This window comes from Topomyia yanbarensis, chromosome 3 (assembly GCF_030247195.1).
Source record: "Topomyia yanbarensis strain Yona2022 chromosome 3, ASM3024719v1, whole genome shotgun sequence".
NCBI lineage: Eukaryota > Metazoa > Arthropoda > Insecta > Diptera > Culicidae > Topomyia > Topomyia yanbarensis.
In genome coordinates, this window is record NC_080672.1 from 151,042,363 (window position 1) to 151,064,463 (window position 22,101).

The 22,101-nt window shown below is 38.5% G+C and overlaps 1 protein-coding gene across 2 annotated transcripts; it reads right to left on the minus strand.

The window, feature by feature from the left end:
• Nucleotides 1-2: 2 nt before the first annotated feature.
• LOC131686730 (putative ATP-dependent RNA helicase SoYb) lies at nt 3-21,237 on the minus strand. Of its 2 annotated transcripts, none has more exons than XM_058970664.1 (13): nt 21,071-21,237; nt 20,794-20,999; nt 20,293-20,520; nt 19,978-20,239; nt 18,952-19,924; nt 7,463-7,718; nt 7,198-7,377; nt 6,632-7,139; nt 6,242-6,570; nt 5,216-5,640; nt 4,309-5,160; nt 1,340-1,589; nt 3-1,283 (listed from the first exon to the last, which is right to left on the minus strand). In XM_058970664.1, exons 2-13 carry the CDS (start codon nt 20,974-20,976, stop codon nt 276-278), a joined length of 5,454 nt encoding a protein of 1,817 aa, XP_058826647.1. In that variant the 5' UTR covers nt 20,977-20,999; nt 21,071-21,237; the 3' UTR covers nt 3-275. The 2 variants fall into 2 exon arrangements, with proteins under 2 accessions (XP_058826647.1, XP_058826646.1); XM_058970663.1 differs by having other exon boundaries at nt 21,060-21,237.
• Nucleotides 21,238-22,101: the final 864 nt, after the last annotated feature.

Genomic DNA, 22,101 nt, shown 5'->3' on the forward strand with positions numbered 1-22,101 from the left:
AGTTCTATCGAAATTATAAATGTAATATCCATTAGTAAACAGGCTTTGAAAGCTATAATGACATACCAAGGTCGGGACAGGTATAAAACAATATATTCACCCTTATTCTTGTTTACGACGTATGCAAGATTCGTTCGAAAGCGGTTGGAACGAATACTAAACCTATTTGATTTTGCTGTCGTAAACAAGAATACGAACCACTTTCGTTTGAATCTCGCATTCGTCGTAAACAACAAGGGTGATTAAATAAGATCGACCAAGATTGACGGCGTACTTTATTCGTCCCTCATGAAGTAATCGTCCTCGATTGGATCGAACTGATCGAATTGGTCGCCAAAGTCTGGTTCTTCACTCGAACTATCCGACACGTCGTTCAGGTTGGGTACGGAAGGGAACGTCTGCTGCATACCATCTGTAGCATCAGTTTCATCTGAGTTGGGTACCTCTATACATTGCTGTAGCCAAGGAACTTTATCCCCGTGTCGCATTACTGACGGCCACTGCATTGTTGGGACTAGTTTGACTAGTCGTACCACGATTGACAAACCACGTACCTCATGAATTGTCAGTTCTGGCATAATTGCACCGAAGAAAACAATTGAAAGTAGGTATTTCTCTTCATCGTGCACATAGCACACTTCTAGAGAATCTGAATCAACGGCCATATCGTACACAACATTCTCAGGGGAGGCTATTCGAATCACAATGAAAGAATTATCTTGTCGCCAAATGGTTTTGGGGCTACAGAAGTCACGTTTTAATCTAGGATACGTGGTTGAGGTTTCTAGCTTCTTTTTACGCAGCCGCTGTTTCAGTAGCGTTAATTTCGTTGAAGCTTTCTCTGGTGGCGGTTTGTCTTCATTTGGCGGTATCGATTGGGTTGGTTCAGTGATTTCTTCTATTCGAATTTCGAAATTGTTATCGTTCGACTTTTTCGGAACTTTATAACTGGGATCTAGAAACTGACGGAAGTCGTCATCGCCAAAGTTTATGTCTATCGCGTACGGCCTCTCGTCTTCTATATAGCGAGCCAGTTTCAATTCAACAATTTCATCAAATATCCACGATTCTAGCTCGTGTTCTGGATCAAAAAGCAAAAATCGGTATGAATTACATTTGACTAATGGATCCGCGTGGGGTTGTTCAATCACATGTAACGCTTTTGCGTTGAAGGTGCGATAGTTAGCCAGCACTTGATCGTAGATTTTGTCGCCTATCTCGGAACTCCAAGTCTGCGACTCCTCCTCTCGAGGCTGTAGACAAGCAAATTTTCCTTTGATCGCCTGAAATAACATGTTTTTGAAAAAAGTGCATTACACGCTTAAAAAATTAAACATACACAAAAAGACGAAGCCTTTAGTAAATCATCGGGAAGCTCAAACAGATCTATCGCTGAGTACATATCATATCCGCCTAGATCTAGAAAAAAAACCCGAATATCTCGGGACTGGATATGTATAATCTTAGCCCGTTGGTAGGCATTGTCATACAACACCAGACAATAATCTCCAACTTGTGCTTGCTGTAGGGGAACTAATGTTGTTTCAGCTTCGGCGAAGTTGGCAATCATTGTTGAAATAAGAGAGAATCTGTTGGATAGAAATTGCGATGCAAACATTTAATATAGTACTACATTCAACCGGTTCTATCACATTCGCCCGAATGACATCCGCCCGAATGACATCCGCCCGAAAGTTATTTACCCGAATGACGTTCGCCCGAAAACCATTCACCAGAATGGACCATTTATCCGAATGTCATTAGCCCGAATGGACCATTTACCCGAATGCCATAAACCCGAATGGACCACTCGCTCCAATGTCATTAACCCGAACACCACACTCTCACAAGAGGAAAATATAAAATCGGTAATTGTTTAGTTTAGAGACTTTGGTGATAGAGGTTCGATTTTAATGCGGTTTTATGTCAAAAGTATGTATTTTAACCTAAATAAACCAAATCCGAGAGCAGAAATGTGAAATTTTTAACCAAAGTTTGATAAACTGAACAATAACAAGTGGGCTTATGCAGCGGAGCAAAGCCGTTGAGGTTCCGTTGGACGAGGCGTTGATCCTCCTGTCGCCGGAGTTATAAGCAAACCTGTGATCCTCTCGTTTGCCCGGTTTACTCAAATATAGGGGCTATAGCTAGTTTAAAGCCGGCTGAAAGGCAGCGAAGTCGGACAGTGCACCAGAAAGCGATGTGGTGTGGGCGCTTTTAGGTGTACTGTCCGACACCGCTGAGGTTCCGTTGCCAACGCCACAAATGCTCTTCCGGTGCAAACTGATGCATATAGGGCGCAGTTGTCGGCTCGAGCGGTGGCATCTCGTGATAAACCGGACAAAATAAGAAATCTTTCGAAAACATCATCAATCGAGGTAAATATATATTAAGATGTTTCGTTACAAATTGAATCAATTAAATTAGTAATTATATCATGCATGGTGGAAGTCCATTTGGCATAACGTCGTTAGTAAATAGTAGCTCATAAAAGTTATGTGGTGAAGCTAGTGTGATGCGGTTTTGCCACAATTACCGAGGTCGAGGATTCGAAGCGGAGGTTCCGCCTAAGCATACCTGTGATCCATTGGTATCCATTGAAACATAGGGGTTGGTTCCTTCTTTAAATATGAGCAGTTCTTCGAGTTTGTATACCAAATAGCACTTGCAATCAAACTGGTGATCCACTCGTTTGCCCGATTTTCTCCCACTTAGGGATTGATTCCTTCTTTTAAACATGAGCATTTCCCATTATTAAGGGTGCATTGCTGCTTTCAAACATGACAACACCCGCTGCTTTCAAACATAAACAAATCCTTGGATCTGCATGGTAAATAAGTTTGCAAGAAAACTGTTGATCTACTGGTCTGTACGGTTTACTCAAACATAAGGGTTGATTCCTTCTTTCAAAACAAGAGAAATTTCTTCAATCTATATACCAAATAGCTCTCTACATAATATTGGATTTCAAGACAGCTGTGATAAACGTTGCTAAAAGTTTTTTTCGGTGCAGCCCTTCACGGATGATTCTTACATCTAAACCAAAGTTTTTTTTTCAGGAAACTAAAACAACTTGGTCATCAGACAAAATATTCGGAAGCTCACCGAATACCACTCATTTACAAACAAGTTGTTGCCTTGGATTTCTTATCCCATCAAGGTACAGTCGTGATTCGCTGGTTGGGCCACAGCCTTGTCCAACAAACGAATTTGATTCGCTAGTTGGACCGACTGACAAATGTCAAAAACTCTCCAAAGGAGATGTTGGCAGTGTAAATGCATCTGATCACATCCCTAAATATTGTTAGATTGATTGTCAAAGTAAATTTGACATGAGATTTTGGCGTTCAGATGCTTTTTAGTTGGACACTGGTCCAATAGTCCAACTAAAAAGCGATCCAGTTAAAAAGTGTCCAACCAGCGAATCACGACGGTATTCCAATGGCACTCGAAGAATCCCTCTAAGAACGGTTGGTTTCAAAATCGTCCAATGAAGGACGTTCGTTGGACCAATTTGGACGACGTCCAAATAACTGTTGAGCAAACGTCAACCGTTGGACCCATGTTGAACGATTTTGAAACAATTTTTTGGACATCTCAGTGGGATTGAGGAAAAGTTGTCCAAGAGTTCTCGACGATTTTTTGGATTACATTAGTAAAAATTGTATTTTCGGTAGAAAGGAAGCTAACCAAAAAGTTTCTCGATTCCCGCTCTTTCTCCCCGCTTCGTAGTCAGTTTTCGAAAATGCACCGAAAACGATTCCTAGGACCACCAATAATGTGGAAGGCTGGCACTATAAATGGAACGGTTTGTTAAGCCGTGGTAATCCTACATCTATGGTGTGTTGAAGTAGTAGCAGCTTGAAGAGAAAAACCCTAGTACGGATGTTTTACGTACACTACAACCGGTACCGACAGCTAAAAAGAACTCACAAAAGACCTAAAACTGGAAACCCTATTTAAATCATACAAGCCAGGCGATTGAATTAACTATTTGACTGGTATCGCTTTAGTGTTAATTTTTTCATAGCATCAAATGTTATAAAATTTGTATTTAGCTTGATAAATTAAATTTTTTCGATTGACATTTCGATGTTTTTCGGGTATATGGAATTCGGGCGAATGACATTCGGGTTTATGTTGCATTCGGGCGAATGTCTTTCGGGTGTTCGCGGCATTCGGGTGAATGACATTCGGGTTTATGTGCCATTCGGGCAAATGTCATTCGGGTAAATGGCTTTCGGGCGAATGTCATTCGGGCGGATGTGATAGAATCCATTCAACCAGTTACCCTAAGTGTAAACTCACCTTTCCACTCGACAAATGTAAAAATCATCCGGACCATAATACTGTGAAATAAACACTTCATATGTTTCTTCCATTTCAAAGTCATCATATGTTTCAAAAAAATTTCGATCCCGTCTCTCTCTGCTGGGAGTTATCTGCAACTCGTCCATCTGTTTCGGTAGATCATTTGAAATATCGACAGAGTTGGTAGTTTCACTATCTTTTGTCTTTGCAACTACGGATGCGCAGTCATCAGAATCAGTATCGCTGTTCTCTATTGGTTTTAGGAGTACGGGCGATTGTACGCATTTATCTATATCCTTTAGTCTCGTATCGTTGGGAAAAAACTGGTTTGTATTCAAATCTGTACCGCAGTTATCGGCTACATTCTTATCATCGACAGCTTCTTCCCCCACCAAATTGTTGGCTCGTTTTCTGTACGCTTCACAATCCTGTACCATCTTATTTAACAAAACTAACGGTTCTTTATCGGTGACACCAAAATTTTTACCGATTATCTGCGATTTTACATGAATCTCGTTGATATCGGTGTTTATCCCTCTCAAATGCTCGACCAGCCTAATCGTGTCCACCCAGATAACGTCTCGTATTGCTAGCATTATTTTACCCTCCACGTGGAACTTATCATTTGCGGTGTATTTATCGATCCACTCCCGAATGGTTACAGTCACTCGCTTGTCCCACTCTGTTTCGAAATCATGTGGAACAACACCCACTATTCGAATGTCGATGGCTTGTGCTGGAAGTCGGCAAAACTCTTTTGGCATATAAAGTAACTCTGAAGACACACAGTCAACAGTACGGCCTATATCCAAAAGTTTAACTTTCAACTTTCGGCTTGTAACATGCTCCCTGTAAAAGAAATTCATTTAATTATTTGTTAAACATGTTGAAAGACCCTGCTAACTTTTTTGGTTCAATGCTCATAATACGACAGCGCCAATATCGTAACTCATCATAAATGACACACCAGTCGTTGTAATGTACATCGCCGTGACTACAGTGCCGTTCTTCATTTGCATAATGCTGTTGTATTTCGATGTCCAAAGCAAAAAATTCCTGTGCATCGTTAACTGTGGTCCAACTGTTTGCCCCATAGTCTCGATGTTCAAGTACTCGAGCCGTGTAATGTGTCGGCGAAAACATGTTGTATATTTTCAGCTTGATTACTCCACTGGATGGCAGTGTACCTAACGACAGGTCTCTGGTTGTGAAAACGTGCCTCTTCATACAACCTGCGCTTCGACATGTGCCGAAATCGAGCACTTGATGGCAAAAATCCACCGGATTGCCAAGGGAAAGTTTCTCCTCTTCTTGTTGGATGCGAATATTCTGAAAGAAATAAATTGTATATACGCAAGTTTTATTGTAGAATAAATTTAACCGTTATGTGTCCGACAGCGTACCCGGGTACCGGGATTTCAATCCATTAAATTCCATTGTGGTGAAGCTGGATATTAGTGACATCTTAGAACATTACCAAGCATAACTTTTGGGAGAACGAAATTTATGGAGGAAATGGAAAGGGCTTTTGGATTTTTTAAACCGTAATAGACGGGAGCGATACACTAAACCAGATGATGGCTGTGTATAACGAGCATTGTGAAAGTATTGACCTTACCATGCCCCGACCTAACACCTGCCCCGAACAAGTTTAAAACAGTTTTTCAACTTTTTACGGCATCATAGTACATAGAAATAGTTTACAGGATAGTATATAAGCAATTAATATTTGTACAATGTAGTCTACACTTGATTGACGAAATAAATAAATAAATAAAAACAATGTTAATTTGGAAATGCGGAAGTTTTTTTTTCCATTTCCTGTAAAAAATGCAAATGGACGCCAGCCATTCATTCATGTGAGTTGATCAACTTACAATGCAAGTTCAAAGAATGCCATTCCCATACGATTTATAACAAAAATACTTACATTGGTCAGTTTGACTATTGATTCCGCCACTTCTTGATTGTGTATGCGTAGGAATTCCACTAGCTTCGGCAACTGTTCGTTGTTATTCTCGTCAAGCAGCACCAACGAAGATGATGGGTTATACCGCATGGTAGTATCATCACACAATGGATTTCTGTAATATCCAAACGAACAGGCAAACCGACGTGTAAACATCGTCCACGATTTAGGCAGTGAAAAATGGATGATATGCTGCGCCTTGTTTATTTCCATATCGGGTAAGACGGCGTCATAGCAAACCATCACATGCATTTCACCTGGTAGTTGATTGTCCCACTCCTTGAAACCATCTACCGAGGAACGAAACAAGTTTAGCTACCAAATATTTCACAATATTGTTCGTCATTTTACCCATTTTTGAAAGCATAGTCTGATCGTTGCAAAACATGTGCGTAATAGATTGATTTTTTAGTTGTTCAGTTACTTCGTATACCTCGGAAGCATTGCTGCACACAATCAACGTCCTCTCGTTCTGGTAATCATGTGTCTTCACAAAATGGATAATTTCTGAAATTTTTTTATCGCGCGTTTGTAGTTTCAACACCAAATTTGATTTTCCATAGATGGCAGCTTCCAAATAAGCCCCGATACAGATAATCATGTTTTTGTATTTTTTCAAAAATCCAAAAAACAACGGATTCCAATATGTTGCAGTTACAACCATTTGAATTTCAGGTTTGTCACAGTTTTTGCATAGCAATTGAAGCTCGCTGCCGAATCGTTCAATGATGCTGTCGATGTTATCGATGACGATTGACTGAATTCGTTCTTTTACAAAAGCGTTCGGCATGCTTTCAAACACTCGTCGATATCCGGGTGCGGTTGCTACCAAAATTGCGCAACCATTCAGTAAAAGGTTCTGAACAAGATGATATGTATCATGAATAAATCGAATATAGATTGTATCACTAACTTACGCAAGCCTTCGTAATGTCTCTTGCACCAAACGCTTCAACTACTGCCATTGCCTTGTTTATTGAAAAGTTAAGCATTTTCTTGCAATAGCTTGCCACTCGTTGAACTTCCCTAGATGATTTGCATATGATAATAGCCATCGGCCCTGCTCCTTTCGGCACTAGTTCTTCGTCATGCATTTTCTACAATTAATAAAATATATATAAGTAAATAATTATTCAATTTTTGTTCTGCACCAGCTCAAATAAGGCTAGCGATACTAATCACCATGACCGACGAACAAATAGCCGGAAGAAATGCGAACGTCTTTCCTGTCATAGCTGAATTCACGCAGAAAAATGAATTTCCCCGCAAAATATGCGGCCACGCATAGGTTTGAATTCGGTGAATCGAATTGAAGTTGAACATGTTGAGTTCACGATGAACCTCTGGACAAAAATTGGCATTTTCCAGTCGCTCTATCGGTTTCGGGATACGTTTACCATGCACCAACAACCGTTGATGGCATAATCTCGAACGAATGCTGCAATGAAAAGAACAGATAAAGCATTGGTTGGTTGAGGATACATATCAGTTGAAACTAACTTGCATAGAATCGCGACCGGTATACCATATCTCGGCTGAGTTGTAATTTTTGTAACTTTTCTCCGAATGTGGAATTTTCTTCTATATTACTTTGGGGGTAGACTTTTGGTATTCTGTTCACAGACTGAAACTCTCGTCTTTATTTTATGAAATTTTATTTGTTACTTCGAATGCTTTATATCACAAATTGATTTACCACTAATATTCTCTTGGTTACAGTTTATTAATGGAGTTTTTATATTCCTTATTCATTAATTGAAACCATTCATAATTTAATAAGAACGAACAAAAGCTATTAAACTTTATACAAAACCTGTTTTAATCCACTTTGTGGTGCAATTGTGTCACTCTCACACTGAACACTAGGATTTCGTGGTTGGTTATCTTTAAATGCCTTTGTTACATTTTATTATACATATAACTGAGTACACAAAAATCCTGTCAATCTTATTTTTCATTGGATTGTCTACTCCAAACCAAAAAATACCAAGGGTCGTTTATAAAAGATGTCGGGCATTGACAGTTGAGAAAAGCCATGAATAACCGAGAGAAAAACAATAAATTGAGACGTACTATTGGAGCGAGGTTTATAAAACTAACAACAATTTTTAGACTTTTTTCTACGAGGAATTGTTTATGAATGGATCTCAAACATACAATATTTTATAACGAATATCCCGTAACATCGATGAAAGAGCAGTGGGTATCTAGAGTGAACAAAATATGATGATATTCAGTATATCGCTGATCGAAAATCTATCACCATGCGCATACATAATACTGACACCTCAAGCAATATTCGATTCTACAAAGCTGAGAAATAAGTTTCCAAATGTGTACTGCTAATGTCATACAATTCAGCGCATTCACCGGAAGGTTAAGTATAGAAGATCTTTCGAGTAAGTGAATTTTATCATTTATGATCATTACATTAAAGCGGGGCTGGTTGATGGAACTATGACCTCGGAACATGTCTGGCGCTGTACATGATATGAGTCATCGGAAAGTCCTAAATCCTACCTAATTCCTTGAACCAAGTTGTTTGCATGAATATATTTAAATACATGCAAACATCTTTTTTTGTAATTCACTACCAGCTAGTGGGAGATAGGATGGTTAACACACACACACACATCGATGAAAGAGTAGTGGGATTAAGGCCATGTTCCCCCTGGGTCGTGCAAAACTGAGAAGCGACATCAATTTCGGCACAGAGAGCATACTTCCATCTCAAGCGTAAAATTTGAGTAAAAGGCACATCTAAAGGTAATTGAGATGTTACCATCAAAGGTGGTTCTGTCGTCATTCCGTTAGGTGCGTGAGTTTTACTGAATTGATATCCAAGTGATCGTTATAGTGATGGGATATGCCAGTAAGGTGGTCTTAATGGTCTAGCAAATATTTGTTCAAATGACAAAACAAATATTTTAAACTTGTGTGTTCGAAACTGTTCAGAGACATAGTTGTAACAAGTAAAATCTTAGTTTATTTCTGATTATCGAACAAAACAATTAAATTTTGTCGCGCGGGACAGACCGAGATCCGCTAAGCTAAAAGCGCAGTTCTATCAGCCCGCTAAAAAAATAAGCGAAATAAATTTTAAATTTTGTAAAATTTTGTAAAAAAATATATTTTTTCGCAACATGATCATTTTGCCCCACAAGGTTTTTACTAAACCAAAAATCGATCATTAAAAACAATGATTATTTTTAAAGGTTTCGAATTTTTTTCATATCGTTTAACGACTGCATGTGAAGAATATATTGCATTCTAGAAACAAAAAAAGAGCAGTTTGGGATTATTTGTTTGTTTTGCTGCAGATATATTTGCCTTCAATCTTAGGGTGCTAAGATTGCCTCACTTTTCCAACCCAAAAAAGCAAACTATGAACATTGACAACTGACATACAACTAAAGTTTTCAATGCGTGTAAGTAATAAAACTCGTTTTGAAATGCCACCAGAAAGTAGGATCTTGTCACTAGCCAGCGCTACGATCGGCCAGCAAACACTATACGGGTCTGGTGTGCAAACTCGAATACAATGAGGATCGCCACATGCATCTCAAATTTTCCAAAATTTCCAGACTTGCATATAGAGGAAATAGCGTTTTTGCATATAACGCAAATGGATCTTCAAAGATTAACAAAGTAAAATTTTTATCTCTGAATTTTGATAACAATTTATATTTTACTGTACCTGAAAGACACCAAGATTAAAGAATCAAATTTTTTAGCCTATTTCGGGCAAAACCATCATTATGGAAAACCAACAGAACACTACAGCTTTGTTAAATTTTTAATATAGGTTGACTGCAGATTTGTCTCTAATATCATTCGAAGTTAAGTGATTGAATGCGACGAACGGAGTATTTTCTCGGGAGACTTTGAGAAATCAGTAGACCCTAGGTATTTAAAGGCGACGGACGGAGAATTGTTCCGGAAGAACTACCTCTGCGGTTCAACCATTCAGTAACAGCTATATTCATTTCCAATGATTGAAAGCTTGTAAAGTACCGAAAGATCCGATTTCTAAAAGATTCAACCGAAGTTCGTTCGTGTTTAACTGCCACGCATTTTATGTGACCATCTATTCAGGAAACTGTATACTAGGGTGCCAATGGCGCGTATAGAAAAAAAGTAGCCATCGAATTTTATAACCAGACACCTCGAAAAAAGTCGCTATGCAAAACTTTAGCTCAATCAGACATGATAAAAGAGTCGGGCTTAGCGGTCAATTTTGCGTAAATTTTTACCCGTGAAAAAAACACCAAGAACTTTTCGAATAAAAAACTTCGTAGTTCTGATGCAAAATGGCTTAGATGTTCAAAAAACGTCAAAATTTAGTGTCATCTTGAATTTTTTTTGTGGATAACCTTTACGGGACTTGGAAAATATTGGAGTTTAGAAAGATAGCTTTTCGTTTGAATGTATGAAACTTCAGATCTTGTATCATCTCGTGATTTTTGTAAAGGTCTTCTCCTCTGAAACTTTTGGATTTTCGAAAAAAAATATCAAGAATTTTTTTTAGATTTTACCAGATTTCGACGTTTTATGCATATCAAAGACATACAAAAAATTAAAAGCTGCAATCCTAAACTCAGGTCGCATCTCAATTAAAAAATTATAAAGTCGCAGAAAGGCATTCTTTCAACATTACTCCAAATCTCGATATTTCATGACATTATAAGACATAGGGACTTTTTTCGATGTTCTATATCTGTATATCCAGACCAATATATTGAGATTATTTTTAAGAATTGCTCATTACGGTGCACATCATTAAATTCGAATCATCAGTCCAAATGCCATCACGACATTTCGATTATGTCCCAAACATTATCCACCCACATGCAAGTAAAACAAAGCTACGACTTATTCAGCGGTAACAGATATTTTGCCCAGATAAGCTCAGAATAGTGATATTCTGTCTTTTATGAAGGATTACCAAGTCTACATGCCGCTCATAAAGTTGAAATCGACTGTGTAATCACTGATTCGAGTTTGTCATGCGTGGATCTACTGAAGCACGGGTTTGTTTCAAACACCCCTTACTCCGTTGAGCAAAGATTTTGAATGGCACTGGACGGGACAAAATGGTGTGTCCTCTCAAAATTTACCTTTGGCAGGAGAGTCCACATAATCATCCCCGCGTACAAAAAGAGTCCGACTAGTGAATGCTCTAAAAAATGCTCTTAGTATTTTTTTACAAAAATACTAAAAAGAGCTACGCCACTCACGACCACAAATCATTCTGCTTCTTAACTGACCCCAAGTAACAATTGTGGTTTCAAGGCACTTTTAAGAAGCTTAAATAGGTTAACTTAGATTTCACTTGTAACATGCTATAAAACGTTACTTGCTACTTGAGAGGAGCGTGACTCTGATTATCTCCATGTGTGGGAATCTTTTACTGCTCCGAAAACTATAGGCAGGTGAGATTACTTATAAAGGTTTAAATTTTTCTCTTGAGAGGCCGTCAAATGTACCAGCTGGGGGAAGCTCTAACACCAAGTCTTGGAGATAATACAAGGAATTTCCAACGCTGCTGAATTCCAAAAGTCCCATGTCATTTTAACCAGAAATTCACTAAGTTGCACAATCACTGATCGTTGATTACTGGCAACTTTGTGATATTGCGGAACTCTTCCTGGCATCCGGAAAACTTCAGCGTAGCGTAATCTGTGTGCGCCTTTGGTGGGGTCTCTGTGCACTGCATTGGTGTTAAACATTGGTTTTCTTTTTCAGTTCGATTTTCGAACAAGTTAGTGTGTGCCTGGACATGGCAATCCTTTCATGACTAATCTTATGATTTATTCTCACTTTTTTATAAAATAGATCACGATTTCAGCGCCCCACGAAACTTGGCACCCTTGGCGGGGACCAACCCGGCCAACCGTAAGCTACAACTTTGGTGAGCCACGGTGTCTTTGTCGAACAACTTTATTCGAAAAAAATTTGGCATCTGTAAAACTTTAGGATATGGAAGAATGGACGTTTCCCTTTCGCTTGAAACCAAAAGTAAAATAACCGGTCGGGGGGTCTAGAATAACATTTTATTTTAAAGTTTTTTGTTTGAAAACGTAAGTTTTTTAATGAAACTAATTCGCATTTTTGTTACTAATTGGTACTATTGGCATTCAAAAAATACTAAAAATAAGAATCTGATAAACAATTCCATTGTGTACAACTTCGTAGAAAGCTATAAATCGATGTAAACCACCCGTAAAGTTATTTAAATTTTATTATTATCGCGCCCATTGATTAAGAAGTCGATTAACAAGGATTTACAAAAAAATGTTGGGTTTAGATGAACAGTATATTCAGATAAATTTCAAAGTTAACAAAGTCCCATTCTCAGCAGAAAAAATATATTCTCAGATTCCTCCGGTTCTTGGACGCCAATTGGATTTGATGAACAAGGAGATGTGGAAAGGTGTTGACCAAATGTATTCGATATTCTTACTTTATAAAGATATTGATTAATGTTGTAACGGATTTTATCATGTTTTCTTCTCTTTTCTATTTCTTTTCTCGCTCTAAGACAAAGCTAATGTAATCTAGAATGAGCTCTTTGAGTTTTGGATCCATGTTTGTTATCTTTTTGAGTAGATTCATTTCATTAGAATTTTAGGATCCAGAGTTTTACTTGCCCTCAAATTGCGCTTTATTTCCAAAAAGAACACATTTCACATAATCTTAAGATTTTCCTTTAATTATTGAAGATTTCCCTCATAATATGGGATAAGAGTGAAGACCACATATCAAGAAGACAGAGTTGCCAGCTCAGCTCAGAATTTGGAGACAGTAACGTCTTTCGGATAAAGGAGGATTTTCTATATCTACTTTTATATTGAGATCGCTATCTTCGTACAATAGACTAAACTTTTATTTCTCATTTACTATTGCGATTTCTGTTCAGTGTACAAGCAATTTCGGAATTTCTTCTCAAAGAAAATAATGACAGTAGGCTTTGACACCTTTTTCCTAAGTTATATGAAATTTGTTCTTTTTGAAACAACGTGTGATTTGAGTACATGAAACACCTTGCAGCAATATTGTTCGATGCACAGAAGTTCTCGAATGTATCCCAAAAGTTAACAAACTTTAACATAAATCTCGTCGAATTGTTTTTCTATCCTTCATGAAACTGTCAATCAGGATCCTCAATCGAAATCAAATCAAATGACTGAATATCTAATCGAGTTTGATCAAATATAAAGTTTAAATTTAAGCTAAATGTATCCCACAACATGATGACGAGAAAGGAGGTTTATTCAAGATTACATCAAGCACACTCCAGGAGTGAAGAAATAAAAAAGGAGAAACAAATATATCTGACAGAAAAAAATGTTTCTTTTTGCTGTATTACCAAGCATCTTTCAAAATTTTATCTACTCTTCTCCATATCTCCTTATTTATATAATAACATTGGTGCGCATTAACCGGTGGAATCTGAAATTATGTTTTTGCGCTTAAAGGTGAGACTTTATTAGCACGCAAATTGTTCTATATACACTGTTAAAATACGACAAGTCATTTGTTAGAAAGGCAAATGTTTTTAGAAATCGACTTCTTAACCAGTAGGCCCCGTGCGAACATGGAAACTTTGATAAAATGTTAATTGCTTTCTCTGGCGATTTTAGATCTAGTTGTAGTTTTCTACAAAGTTGTGAACAATGAAATTGTCCATCAGATTCTCACTTTTGGTAATATTTGAATGTATATAGTACTTTGATTTTTTTTTGTAAAGTTGTTCTACCAAACACACCGTGGAGCAGTTGTACGTTGTTGGTTGATGGCAGTCAAAGTTTCATCTCCCACCTGCAGCAAGAGTATCCTCTTGTAAACCTGAAATCTATCAAGTTATAACAAAGTTCGCATCACGTGTAGTAACGATGCTATAGGCCCAAATGAACTAAACGCCAAAAATTGTTCCCGAAAATTTTTCGAAATAGCCACGACAATATTAAATTGTAAAAAGGTGCGAAATCAGCTAACTTCCAAAATGTGCAAAAAAAATCAATGTAGCATAACATCTCGGGGTTTTATGCATTTTATCACTTATGTGCTATTTTATGACAAGCGCCATTTAGCATTTTTAAAGACTTTTTTTTAAGTTTGAGATTGAATATCTTGAAACCTATAAATGTTAGATACATTTCAGAGAAGACAATTGATGCTTCTGTCTATTCTGTATAAATCTCTCAAATATTACGAAGATCGGTTGACAGTATTAAAGGTTTTTGCTGAAAATGTAAAAAGTAGCACTCACACGTGTCATGAGTGTGTATTGACAACAAAATTTGTATGATGTGTAATAATTGTGCATCAAAAATTTCCTATACAAATTAAGTATCAATTATTAACTCTTCGGCCTAATTTTTTGAACGGGCTGATAGGACTGCACCTTATAGCTTAGGGGATCTCGGTCCGTCCCGCAAGATAAAAATTTGCAAACTCGTACGAGTGGCAACTGTCTGCCAACTAAACACCGGTCCTCGGGGGGCGGACTAAATTTTACGCCTGTTTGTTTCGAAGTGTGTAATGTCAAGTCCTCTATTTTGTGTAGTCCAAGGTGTCATGCCCCTCTAAAAACGCGTGCTAAGTCAAGTATACAAATAAAACTTCGCATTGATTCCGTTTCTGCCTTTTTCCAAATATCCTCTTGGGTCTCCTAGGTGTGAAGCGAATCAATCGACTTTTCAGTAAATCAGAGAGCGCTGGTCCATAATGTTTACGAAGACTAATCTGCAAGTTATTAGTGTGTTCTGGTGTGTATTAATGATTGCTTTATTTGATAATCAGAGATTATTTAAAATTTGGATATGTTACAACTCAGACATAGGGAACAGACATCCAAGTTCGAACAAACAGATTTGATTTTCCATTTTAATAAATATCCGCTAGAACACTGCGGCCACCACACTGGCATATCCCAATATAATTATGACGGTCACTTGAACATCAATTGTGTGGTCCATTGTCAATTGAGTAAAGTGCCGCTATAAGCATAACTGTCCCATGTGATATGGGGTTCCATATACACATGGGACAATTATGCGTAGAGCGACAGTAAAACTCATGCACTAAACGGAATAACGACAGAATCACCTATGGTGGTAACATCATAATTACCTTTGAATGTGCCATGAATTTTCTACTCAACTCGCTTCCACTGTTTTCCCGGCTATATTCTCATCCGCGGAAAAACTGTTAAGATGCCGTGGCGATTTCGCGGGTGGCGTTACATCCGGTACGCTGGCGCCCCGATGATCCATAAACCAGTACTTCATCTCACATCACTCATCTAGTGTTCGGCGATGAACTTAGATTACACCGACGGAGAGTTTCTCGACAAGTCTTCTCTGACCAGTCTCCTTGCATGTCGTGTATTCCATCGCTAGTAGCATTTCACATCCTCAGAGTGATGCAGATAAGGATCATCCCGGCAATGACGCATACCGCCTCCGACGGTATCGTTATGTACGCACTTGCGACATGAACAGTTATCAGGCGAAACGTGCTCAGGTAGCATTCCGGGCTGGAACGCCATACCTCAGTATTGAATATGAGACGAGCTCCTACGATGTTCGACATGATTTTTGCCACTGTGTTAGTTGTCTTCGATGCTTTCTCACATAGAAGAAGATGGGGTAAAGCGCACCCTTGGGGTAAAATGCACCCTTTGCTTATATCGAAAACTGCTGAAAATTTCTATAAAAGGGTAGCACCAGTCGGAAGTCCGTCATAGTAAACATACACTGTCAAAGTTGGATAACCGTACATCAGCTCGAGAAATAAACAAAAAAAAACAAAAACGTACTCTTCTCATTTAATTATTGTGGCTCATGCAACAAGGATTTTCAGCTCTTATAGATGCTATTTTACTATTAATCTACTAATTGCATAACCTAAGGCTATTTAATGGCACACTTTTGAAACCCCGAAGGAAAACAAAACTACTTGCTTGTTCACCGAGCATTTTGTCCTGTTGTTGCGGTGCATTTTGCCCCGCTTATTTTTCAAAAGGTAATTTCTAATGATTTGGAAGAATTGAATATTTTTCATGTTTTTGAATATTTTGCAAAGCGTTATGATTGCGATTACAGAGAAAAATGTTGGCTAAACGACATCATTAATTAAATTCTTCCAATTGATGTTCTGTAGCTGAGTTCTGATCATATTTCCTTAGGGGGTGCGTTTTACTCCATCTTCCCCTAAATAGTCGATGTGGCGATTGAAAGTTAACCGATCGTCGACCATCGCACCCAGGGGCTTCAACGTAGGGGTGACCGGGGCTGGTTGGGCGAGTGTCCTTTATGAAAAGGCTATAATGCGCAGTAGCGACATCTATAGTGATTGTGGTGGGGTATTGGGTCACCCATGTTCCAACGTAATTTCAGATGTTTTGGTGGTGTCGTTTGTACAGGAGCACGTTTGCTCTTTTTCTGATGCTGATGAGTAAATTCCTGTTTCTGTAAAGTGTAACGCGAATCAATTTACATCCGATTTCAGAAAACTTTTTCCCGCTGGAAAGGGTATTCAAAACCCAACAAAATGGTATAACGGTTACCAGTGTAACCTTATATTCGTTTGTGTAAATCGTGATTGTTTTCGAAAATATGCATTGGGGTAGGTTGGCCGAGTTTTGTGCGGGGCTGGTTGGCCGAGTTGTAAAACTGCCTCTGCGATAGCCCGTATTCCCTTTGGCGTAGTTCACCAGCGTGTTGAGGATGACCCTTTCCAGAAGTTTACCGATTATCCAGCAGGCATATAGATCGATACTCCGCAAAATTTCTTGGTGGCTTCTCTGGTTCTGGTTTCGCTTCTGAATCTTTCATCCATCTAGTAGGTAACCTTCTTCTAGGCATTTCTATAGTACTGTCCTGCTCATGTTCAGAAACGCCAGGATCACGGCCTTCAGTACCATCGTTGATCTTGGCGATCACGACGCCTTCATGCACAATGCGGCTCTACAATAATTGCAACGTCGCACTTTTTTTGTTTTCGGCTACTACAAGCTATGTCGCAATGATTAAGATTAAACTATTTATGTACCTATGTATGTATGTGTGTGTTTTAAAAGTAAGGTTCAAAAAACTTCAAAAGTCTAGTCTGTAGTGTTTTGGCAGTGTGGGATTTACTTAAGTGCCTAATCACTAAACCACTCATTACTCTTCTTGTCCCCCACGGAACTACATCAAAGTATAACTCCGGAGCGGTGGTCTCGTTGTGCTTTCATATCATCTAGTTCTTTTGCTCACGAGTTTCCCACAATTAACTCGGGGCATCGCTTGATCCATCTATTTAGCTCCCGACTTTCCTCTTGCTTTGTGCCATTCTCTCCATCTATTACGTGGTTTCGAGGGGTGTTTTGTCAACAAAACATCCCTTCTACTACGCCACTGGTCATTCTTTTCTGCCTCACCCTGAATGAGGTATATTCGTCCTCATAATTGAAGTGTTTAAAATAAGTCTGTTCTCAGTGTAGGACTCCCGGCTCTCTGGGGCATAGCCTTTCTGTATATCAGAAAGCCAAACACATTACAGTACAAGAAGCCTTTGCATAGCGAAACTTCTATTTCGACAGATTTTATGGACAATCGTTAGTGACTTGCAGAATGATTGCAGGGCATAAATTACTACGAAGCAGTGAAATAGAGTCACAAAAGACTATGTACTTCAAAATGAAGACGTTGCATATGTTGGGTATGTGTTGGAATGTTGTATGTAGGAAGATGACAGTCACATTATGCTCGATTTTATTGCAACAGTATGAAATCATATAAATTTTCACTAATTCAGTATGTTCTCATTACAATTCCCTACATTTGATATTTACTGTATTTTAAATCTTAGGCGTTTAGTTTTTTTGTGGTCAATTTTTTATAATTATGTGTATCGTTTTTCATTGCCAGCCTTGAGAACCCAGTAATATTCACTTTCATTAAAAAAAATAACTAAGTACAACCACGATATAGATATTGCGATGATGAATCCGTCTTCCACGTTTTTTGCATTTTGGTTACCTTACAAAAAGAAATTTGTTGGGATAGAACAACGATAAAAATATTAGGCACATATAGGGTCTACACGGTCCAACTTGCTTATTATAAATAGGGCTGACTTTTGGTTTAAGTACAAACATCGTTCGAAGTTATTTCAAAGAAATGCATTGAAAACAAACCTTGTTTGTTCGCAGTGAGCAAAATTGTAGAATGACGCATATTCTGTATAACGACAATCGTCAAGCATAAGAAATTATCTCAAGATTCAACTGAGAACGTTTCAATTAGCGGCCATCTTGGAAAACGAAAAAAGCAGCTTTTTCAACCGTTGGGGAGAACTCCATTAATACCTATCAATATATTTGGGGCATTGGTAGAGTATTACTGATATGATTTTCATAAAGATTTTCCCAATGGTTAGAGAAAGAGCGCTTTTTTCGCTTTCGCAGTTAAACCTTAATCATTTCTTTTACTCAAAAAATTATGTGTGCACACACACTTCGTAAATAGCATGCATGCTACTGGTAGATTGCTGGCATAAAAACACCTTTTACTTGGTGCCCAGAGCACGATTCATATATGTAACATTGTCAAAATAAATAATTAAAACTCAATGGTTCAGAGCAGAGCTCGTTTTATGATCGCTCTGAATAAATCGCTTACCATGCTTCCTCCTCGATTAATTGATCGAATCGACTCGTATTTTTTGTCACAAACACGCGACCATTTTCGACACCGGAATCGTGACCATTGCTGAACTTTCCCCCATTAAGATCAGCATCGACATGACGCTGCTGTTGTTGTTCATCTGACAACGAATGTTGGCTCTTTTCTTGTTTCATTTTTGACTGTCTCAGCTTGAAACTCGGCGACGTGTGCTTCGATTTGCGTTCGGAGGAATCAGATGAATCTCCAGCCACTACCCTTCCGCTATCAAAGCCAATGTTGCCCATGTTGAAGCCGGCCGGTATGATGTTAATGTTGGTATATCTGTGGGATGATGACGGCGACGATGTTTTCTGTGTTTGCTCCCCTTCGTCAATCGATTTCTGTGCAGCTCGTTGTTTTTTGCGCATCTCCAGTTTGGCCAAAAATGAAACCGTCGATTTCGGTTTTCCCGAAAGCTCCTCGGGTTCAATTTCTCCGCATGTCCGTTTTTCAAGAGGAGAATTGATGAATGACAAATTATTAGACTTATGGTCACTTGGTTGATTGATTCTCAAATTGGCAATCGTGATTGGGTTATAGGGACGAGTTTTCTGCTGCCAAAGTTGTTTTTCATATTGTATATTTCGAGCATTTTTCACGCGTGACGATGCAATCGGGTATGTTTCATCGTCTGAGTGAGAGTTTTCTGCAATTGCTTCCACTGACGGTTGCGGTCGAGTACATTCTCGCGTATGATTCGGTCTTATCATGCTGGCGCTTTCGTCAAAATCTTCTTCATCGACACCGTTTAGCTCCAGATCACGAGACTGACCGTCATCACCTGCGCCATTCGGGATTTTGTTCGACCCATTGCGTTCGTATTGAGTTTTTATTGGACTTGCGCTATGCACTTTGCCGTGGCTTCTTTTTTCAGTCGCGTCATTCGTAAGGCAGCGGTTCACGCTCATAGTTTGAATTTCTGAAAGTCCTAAATCAAATAATGAATATAAAATATTTGTAAAACATTTCAATTAAACTTACTAGTAATAAAATCTCTAGGTTCAACTTCGGTGGCCTGACGGATTTCTTTTAGTATCTGACCGGCATTAAAAAAATTGTCTTTGCGTGACACAATTTCGAGATCTCCAAAATTGACCAACACATTATGAACGTGATGTTTGGTCACGTTTCGGAAGTATATGGTGCTAGCATTCTGAATTATTGATTGGAGCACGCCAGAAGCGTTGTTATCCCAACGAAGAGTGATCTTTGAGATCAATTTGTCCATATGGTTGTCGAAGATCTAAATAAAAAAAACATTAGTTTAGTGACAGGGTATTGAAACCACTTACTTACACACTCAGATGGTAGAACATTTTTGATTGCTCCTCGTTTGACCTTGCTGGACACGTCAGACGAGAACTTTTGTGGTAACAAATTGACATATTGGGATGAAGACTGAATCGGAACTCCGTCATCGATTGCCCATAAACTGTACCGTTTGTCTCCATCTTTGCCTTCGATAACTTCATCGACAACGCAACGGCACCACTTGTTTCTGTCGAAATCTAGAACTGCGACCGTCTGGAATACAAAATAGTTTACAGTGCAACCTTTTTTGCCTTGCAAAGCAAATGACAAATAATCGAACTAGTTTTATATTTGCTATTCTAACCAACAAAATAACCATATTTGGTAACTATTAAAGTTAAATAATCTACATATTACACATATTATTTGCTTTGAAGTTTACCAAAAAACAGTTAACAAAATTTACCTTATCATTTTAATGTTAATAAAAATGAAAACGACAGCAACAAAATATTACTATATTGTGCGCCCCGCGAAAATACCAACCTCACCCGGGAAGGCCTCGTAATTCCTGTCAGCGCTTGCCTCTCGAAAATTCTCTTCACAGTACTCATCTATCGCCAACTGAAATCGTTTTTCTTCAAGATTGTGAACATAAGCCGACACCGGTTTGTACCAAAACATGTGCGGGTTTATGTAGTGCGTGATCCGGATGGTAGAGTCCTCCATTGTTACGAACCGAATATGATGACCTAGCAAAACATTTTTCGAAATGTTAAACTATTCTGGAAAGATTGGTAATAATTTCATACTTCTCGATTACCTCTACAATATATTGGTCAATTCACTTGAACGCCGCTTCCGATTCTCTATCAACAAAACAAAATGTTTAGAGCAATATTTGAGGTAGTGTGCGCAAAACGTGATTGGCATTTGCGTTCGTTTATTTCGTCTTCAAAGTTGAAGCATCTGTCCAGGTTTATCAAGGTGGGAATTCGTACCAACACGCTCATTTAAAATAAATAACTCAAAGACCAGCCATACGCCCAGCAGGGTGGCCAAATAGAATTCATTATTATATCGGTAGGGTCACTAAAACTTTATCGGATATTATCGGTGGGCCGGGTTGTTGTCCCAAAAACGTAGTATTGACATAGAATTGTAAAATACTGATAACACATCTCAGATCAAATCCAACCCAAAAAATGAATGTTGAGTAGGATGTGTCCAAAATCAATAAAAATCGGTAGTTTTCGGCTAGAATAGTATCCGCCAGCTCTGTCCTCTGTTTTTTAACCAATTCTGAACCAGCTCGTGATTGGACGCAAGTGACATTGGCAAACGTTCGGCTTGGAAACTAAAAGTACTAAAGGGCTGCTTGGAAGTGTTGTCGTATTGTGACATTAAATGTAAAACGACGATTGTTTACTGTGTTGTTTTTTTTTTGTTTTCCCGAGATACCGCTTTCTTTCCATAACGTCCGTCTGTAATTATGAAGTGCAAGACATTTTCTGGCAGACAAATTCAAACATATTATCCAGAACTGAAGTTCTACAGGTTTCCGAGAGATCCGGTAGCGCGGTGTGTGGATTAATGCGGAAATGTCTCTTTTCGAAGTCTAACCGAGTAACTGACTATTTAGCCTAAGTATGAAAATATTTTCAACTTCATGTAAAAATTGTCTTTGTTCCAGCGCCGAGTAAATTGGGAGTATTGTCTATCGCGAGATAATATAGCATTTCGTCGAGTTGTTGGTATATGAGATACACACGAGTGCGGTCGAAACAAAAACAAACGTCAAAATGTTTTCTCACTCGCACTGATGCAGACTAGATGGGCGCGTAATTCAACGCA